Source organism: Sesamum indicum, linkage group LG1 (genome assembly GCF_000512975.1).
Source record: "Sesamum indicum cultivar Zhongzhi No. 13 linkage group LG1, S_indicum_v1.0, whole genome shotgun sequence".
NCBI lineage: Eukaryota > Viridiplantae > Streptophyta > Magnoliopsida > Lamiales > Pedaliaceae > Sesamum > Sesamum indicum.
The window spans coordinates 3,432-10,980 of NC_026145.1; the positions used below are offsets into that span (position 1 = coordinate 3,432).

At 43.9% G+C, this 7,549-nt stretch overlaps 1 protein-coding gene across 1 annotated transcript in view; it reads left to right on the forward strand.

Moving 5' to 3' along the window:
* Nucleotides 1-6,552, forward strand: part of LOC110012451 — a 9,977-nt gene extending 3,425 nt beyond the window's left edge. Inside the window, exon 2 of the mRNA XM_020696181.1 lies at nt 6,472-6,552. Coding sequence (XP_020551840.1) covers nt 6,472-6,552 — 81 coding nt within the window. The remainder of the gene's footprint in view (nt 1-6,471) is intronic.

The window sequence follows — 7,549 nt, forward strand, 5'->3', positions numbered from 1 at the left end:
ACCTGCATTGGGTCCCCAACATTCTCTCAGAGGAGGACCGGCATCAGCTTAATGCTACCCCCACAATTGAAGATGTGAAAACAATCATTTTTTATATGTGCCCACATAGTACGGCAGGCCCTGACGGATTCTCGGCACACTTTTTTCAATGTTGTTGGGAAATTATTGGTCAAGATCTCTACGGCGCAGTTTTGGATTTCCTCTCGGGATCTACTCCTCTGAAGAATTTCACAACGACAACCATCATTCTCATTCCAAAGATTGAGGCTCCATCCACTTGGAAAGATTTCAGGCCCATTAGCCTTTGTAATGTCACGGGAAAAATCCTATCCAAAGTCATCAACAACCAAATGGCCAAACTGCTTCCCAAAATCATCTCCCCTTCCCAGAGCGGTTTTGTTCAGGGTCGCATGATTTCAGATAATATTCTTCTTGCACAAGAACTTTCCCACTGTCTTGGAAAAAATGGCAGTCTGAGCAACACCATATTCAAGCTTGACATGGAAAAAGCCTATAACCGTGTTAACTGGACATTCCTCTACCACATGCTTGTGAGAGTGGGATTTCCAACGCACTGGATTAACATGATCAAGAAACTCATTGAAAACTGTTGGTTCAGTATTTTGATCAACGGTGAAGGGGTGGGATTTTTTAAGTCGACGCGAGGCCTCAGACAAGGGGATCCATTATCCCCAACGCTCTTCGTTATTGCAGCAGAATGCTTATCCAGAGGACTTGATTGGCTTTTCCAACAGCAGCCCCGTATGAATTTCTTTGCAAGGAGCAGCAAGAACATCTCCCACCTGGCATTTGCAGACGATATCATTATCTTCTCGAAAGGTACCCGCAAGGACCTAAAAACACTTATGGAATTCCTTAGGCACTACGAGCTCATTTCTGGGCAGCGCATCAACAAGGAGAAAAGCTCCTTCACGGTCGATAAAAAGACCTCCAACATGAGAATTCGCTGCATCCAACAAGTCACTGGCTTCAGGCTGAAATACCTTCCTATCACATACCTGGGAGCGCCTCTCTTCAAAGGGAACAAGAAGGGAGCTCTCTTCGACGAACTCATTCAAAAAATTCGGAATAAGATCACAGGATGGGAAAAAGCACTCCTGTCCCATGGAGGACGGCTTCAGCTCATCAAAAGTGTCCTCAGTGCCATGCCGACATACCTGCTTCAAGTCCTGAAACCTCCTAAGTATGTAATGGAACGCATTGAAAGACTTTTCAACAAGTTCCTTTGGGGCAATACTGGTGAGCAGAGAAAACTGAACTGGTCTTCGTGGGACGATATCTGCTATCCGACGGAGGAAGGGGGTTTTGGGGTTAGAAGAATCCAAGATGTGGTCCATGCTTTCCAACTCAAGCTGCGGTGGAGATTTAGGAACCAGAGCTCACTTTGGGCCCTTTTCTTTCTGGAAAAGTATTGTACAGGAAGTCATCCAGTCCCAGCAAAGCTCTCATACATCGCCTCACCAAACTGGAAAAGAATGTGCCGACACAGAAAAGAAGCGGACAGGCAGATCTTCTGGAGCCTCGGAAAAGGACACATCTCATTTTGGTTCGATAACTGGATTGGTGAAAAACCCCTCTTTGAGATAATGCCTGATTTTGAGTGGAACACAACCCCTGTCAACAACTACTGGGAAAACAATTCTTGGAACGTTGCAAAACTAAGAGAAGTGCTTACAGCGGACCTGGTTCATCAAATTTGCGAGATACCATTTGACGTCGACACCAGTGATGCACCTCTGTGGAAGTTGAGTAGCGATGGGAATTTCAGTATGAAAGCCACGTGGAACTCTCTGAGACAAACGAGAGCAATACAGCAGCTCATTAAGGAAATCTGGTGTCCATTTATTACCCCAACTATGTCTGTCTTCATGTGGAGACTTATCAACAACAAACTCCCAGTTGATGAGAAACTCCAGAAAAAAGGTATTCAGCTGGCCTCTAAGTGCTCTTGTTGTAATCACGTCGAAAGTCTCCAACACGTGTTCATTGAAGGCCCTGGAATCAGGCGTGTGTGGGAGCATTTTGCTAGGAAATTCAACATGAACCTTCCTAATACTGATAACATTGCGCTCCTTTTGAACTACTGGAGGATATCAGCTTTGGGGCAAAATCACATCAGAATGATTGTTCCCATGCTCATCTTGTGGTTTGGTTGGCTGGAAAGGAATGATGTGAAGCACCAAAACAAAAATTTCAACTCGGAACGTATCAAATGGAAGGTCCACCAACACATTGTCACCACTTTCAAAAGCAAAACATCCAAATGCATCAATTGGAAAGGGGACCGATACGTGGCGAAATCCATGGGATTCGATCTGGGATCGAGTTACAAGCCCAAAATCAAGATCGTTAAGTGGACCAAACCGAAGCTAGGGTGGATAAAAATCAACATGGATGGGGCCTCTAAAGGAAACCCAGGACGTGCTGGAGCAGGAGGAATTGCAAGATATGAGGAGGGAGTAGTAACATTTGCATTTTATGAAACACTTGGAGATACTAATAATACGTTTGCGGAGGTCTTCGCCCTGTTTAAAGCCCTCCAACTCTGTCTAACTGAAAACATTCCACGGATCTGGATTGAGGTTGACGCGAACTGCATCCTCCATCTTGTGCAGCAATCTGAGAAAGCTCACTGGCTCCTTAAGCACATGCTCACGGACATTCGTTTGATGCTGAAAAAAGTGGAGTATAAGATCACGCATATTTACCGAGAGGGAAACAAAGCAGCTGATTACCTTGCTAACCTCGCATGCTCTACAAATAGCTCTAAACTCTTCAGAGGAGAGGAGCTTCAAGGTCAACTCCTGGGGATCATCGAATGTGACCGACAAGGGATTCCCTACATCCGAACCAAGTGAACGAATTTTCAGGAAGTCCTCTGTTCTCGCATTTTCTGTTTTTTGGGCTACTGCAACCTTGTTCTTTTTGCTGTTTTTTTCCCCTTTGCTGCTACTATTTCCCCTCTTACAGTTCTCCGCTGCTACTACCGTTATTTACTGCTGCAAGGCTCCATTTTGTTGCTGTTGTTTGCTGCTCTGCTGCTTTTTCTTGTTGCTGCATATCGCTAGTTAATTGCTGCTGCTGCTGGAAGTCTTTTCCTGCTTCTTTGCTGCCGCTGCTGCATGTCATTTTCTGCTGCAACTTTGTTGCTGCTGTTGTTCTTAGCCACCTCCTGTTGCAACTCTGTTGCTGCTGCTGTTGTTCTTAGCCACCTCCTGCTGCTGCAAGTTCTGCACTGATGCAGCGAATCTACTGGATGATGCAGTTTCTGCACTGCTGCAGCAAAAACAGAGCTTTCTTGCTGCTGTTTTTCTGCAGCTGCTATTTTTCTGTACTGATGCTGTTTCTGCTCCCCCTGCAGGCTGCATAACATCTTGGATTCATTGGCTATCAGTGATTGGAAACCCACATCCATATGAAGGCTCCAACATGCTGCTTTCACCTCGTTTGCTGTTTCTCCTCTGCTCCAACAAAAAACTTCAACTGATCATCCTTTGTGCAACTATCTTGGCCTTGTTGAAACAACTTTTAGTGCTGCTGCAGCAAGCACCCTCATATGGCTCTAATGTGATGAGGATCTATCTCAGTTCAGGGAGTTTTCTAAAACTCTTCATTTTTTCATGCTCTCAAATTTCTTTGGTTCCTGCTGCAGGTTCATGGGCATCATGGTATCACTGCCTCTGCTGCAGCAACTCCATTGTCTCATAAGGTTATGATTTTGTCTCCTTCTTTTCACGTCCCCGGCCATCGATTGCCCCTGATGTACACTCACTACTGTGCATTAGAGAGCTCCATTGGCCTCTTTCCTTTCTTTAAAAGCTGGAAGGTTTGCGATCTTGCGCCTTTTCATCTCACAAACCGGGGAATAGGAACACAAGCACTTGTTTTTCATATATTTTGTCTTACTCATCTCCTCGTCCTTCAGCTTACACACATTGCTGCTCACTCTCTTCTTTCATATTGATCACGTTCGCTACACTTGCACAATCACTTGCTTTCATACTTTTTTGGCCTTACTTGCTCTTACACTCAAAACTCATACATTTCCTACACAAATTTTGGTCCATCTGACAACACATTGACTCATTGGTGTACTCGGAGTCCTCAAATTACATTGCTCAACAACCAGTGCCTGTTTATTTCAAGTAATTGAAGTGTTTCAACCCTTTTGTCAATTTTTCAAAACCAGCCCACTGTTTATTTTCAATTCCTGCACCAGTTTCCACTTGTTTTGAATTTGTTTCTTTGAGAGCATGGTCTGCAATTTTCATTGGGAGGTACTTATTGTTGTTGCAAAAGAGAAGGAACAGAAGAGAAAAAAAAGAGAGGAAAAAATCAAAAAAGAGAAGGAAGAAAGGATGGATAAGAAAAGAATGGAGAAAAAAGAAAAAAGAAAAACAGAAAGGGTACAGAAAAAAGCAAACATTGTAAAGGAGGAGAAATGGAGAAATTTGAAAGTTGGTTATTTGAGTGGTGGCAGACTATTCACGATTTTGGGATTTTCGTCTTCAATTTTCTTTGGTGTTTTTTGGTGGAAATTTGATTTTGGGCTTCACCCTTTTTATAACAAACATGGGCTATTTTTGTTTTATTGATTTGGGTTGAAAATTTCAATTTTTTTGAAAGCAGCAGCAGCAGTTGGACTTCCTTTTCGTGCGTTAGGCTTCTCCTAATTTTGTTCTTGAGCTCTAAAATTATGAGGTTTTCTGCTGGGCTGGGCACATTGCTGGGCCGGCCTTCTTCACCAGGCTGCTCTACAATTCTTTCATATAGGGCTGTTCCAACTGGGCCGAGAATACTGGGCCACCGGACTGTCTGGGCTGCATCACTGACTTGGGCCGCGCTCTTCAGCCACCAGCCCACTTACACCTTGGACTTTCAGCAGCTATTGACCGCGGGACTCCTAGTATTACAAAGAATTTTTTGGGCTAATTTTTGCTAAGCCAACTTTTGTCTTTTTTTGGGCTCTTTTATTTTGTGTAGGATCTTTTATTGTACAAAAACAATTTCACATTTACCTTTTAATTTAGATGGGATGGGGATCCCGACAAGTCCCTATTTAAAAAAAAAAAAAAAAACCCTAAACCCTAAACCCTAAACCCTAAACCCTAAACACCCTAAACCCTAAACCCTAAAGCACATCTGTTCCGTAAGGAAGTTCTATTCACGGTGGCGAGCATGATTGGAACTCCTCTACAGATTGACGATGCGACACTCAATCAGTCCAAGCTCTCCAAGGCAAGGGCATGCATTGAATTGGATCTTCTCAAACCGCGCCTTGAACACTTTCAAATCCAGATTTGTGGGGCCACTATTGTGCAGCGTATTGGGACTGAGACAACCAAAGCATTTGAGAGAGGTGAATCAAGCAGGTACCCTACTAATCCCTCTAATGATGATGTTGATATTGCTGAAATCGAGACGTCGGATGTTAACTGTGAATCGAATGTGGAAAACGAACTGCATGTTGATAATGCTAACTTCTCAGCACACGAGCCTGCCGACAATCTTGTTGTGGGTGAGAACCACGTGGTTGTGCATGATAACATTGTGTCAGTGAATGTCGCTAACACTACCGGCTATGATGGAAGTATGGGTGAGGAGATTTCGGCAAATAAAATGGCTGGAGGAAATTGGATACAAATTGGAAATACTACCATGCTTTTACAAGAGGATTCAGATAAGGGGGAGACTTTGGTTATTGATGCCACGCCTTTGAAGATCTGCGACCCACCTTGCTTGACCAATTGCAACCCTGCAGATTCGGCAGAGCAGCTGCTACAGGAACTGGCCTCTCCGGCCAGACTGCCTAGGAATCAATTTCGCGTAGACGAGATACCGGAGTATAGTGTCAGGAACACGGAGGAGAAAATCCGAGTTATGAAACAGAGGAGTGGCTCGTGCGGTCCAAGAATTAAGACAGATCGAATCAAGAAAAAATGGAAGAAACAAAAAACTTGATTCACAATGTAAAGGAGTAGTACTCCTCCATTTATCTTTTGTTGCGTTTATGTTGCAATTCTGACTGTGCTTTATTTTTAATGAAGATGGGATGGGGACCCCGATAAGCATCCCCCACCTTCGGGTGTTATGACTAAAAAAAAAAAAAAAAACCCTAAACCCTAAATCCCAACTGCGGTCTTGACTGATGAGAAGGGCCCTACACTAGTTTTTTCGGATGCGGAGACCGAAGCCCTTGCAGCTCCCTTCCGATTGGCACTGGTTGGTAAATTCTCTCATGGAAAACCTCAATTTCGACACCTGCATCGCCTTATAGCCACACTGGGAGTCAAAGGCGCATTTACCGTCTGTATGCTTAATGCCAAGCATGTACTTATTTGTCTTTCCAACGAATCCGACTTCTCCTATCTTTGGCTGAGAAGAATTTGGCACATTCAAGGATTTCCGATGCACATCTTCAAATGGACACCGTCATTCACACCGGCTCAGGAATCCTCTATTATTCCGGTTTGGGTACGTTTCCTGAACTCCCAACTCATTTGTTTCATAAGGATGCTCTATTTGCGGTAGCAAACATGATAGGAACACCACTTCAAATCGACGACTGCACGTTGAATCAATCCAAGCTCTCTAACGCAAGAATTGGCATTGAGATTGATCTTACCAAATCAGTTGTGGAGGGTTTTAACCTACAAATCAATGGAGTCACAATTCATCAGAAAGTGGAATATGAGCAGCTTCCAAAATATTGCAACCTTTGTAAACACGTTGGTCACGACAACTTGGAGTGTTACACAATGGGCAATGCCCCTCGCCCTCCTCCACGAGCCAAGAAGTCAAATGGAAAGGAGACAATGGGAACGGAGGAACAGGTGGTGCCTGGGAAAGCTAAGGCACTCGAGAGGGGTGAATGCTCCAAAAGCAGGTACTCTACTAGCCTCTCTAATGACAATGTTGATAGTGGTAAACATGGTAAGCATGATGAGCATGATGAGCATGATGATAATATTGTGGAGAATGATGAGCATGTGGATAATGATAACTGTACTGCACATGGTGAAAACATTATGGAGACTGATCTGCTTGCCGATAATCTTGCTGTTGGTGCTGTGTATTGTCCTATTGGGGGGATGGAAATCCAAACGAGGAAGCAACGGATTAACCTCAAACAGGCCTCTAAACTCTTCAAAGGTCTTAAAACTTTTGGAGTAATTGTTCGACAACTGAATGTTTGGGATGACACGGATGAATCAGAAGGGGAAGACGATGATGTCGACTCGGGTAGCCCACGGCCGGTGAAAATTCAGGATCCAGTGTGCTCGCTGAACCTTAATCTGGCTGAGACAGACGATGGAGAGCAGTTTCTTGTTCCCTCTCCAACCCCGCCTGAAAGAAACAAACGTCGCATCAGGCAATTTTGATGTTGTGCCAATGCAACCGCATTGCTCCTTTTAACTTTTTCTTGTATCACTATGTAAAGGAGTAGTACTCCTTCTTTTATATTTTGTTGTTTTTACTTTGTAATGCTGCTTGTTTTTTTTAAATGTAGATGGGACGGGGACCCCGA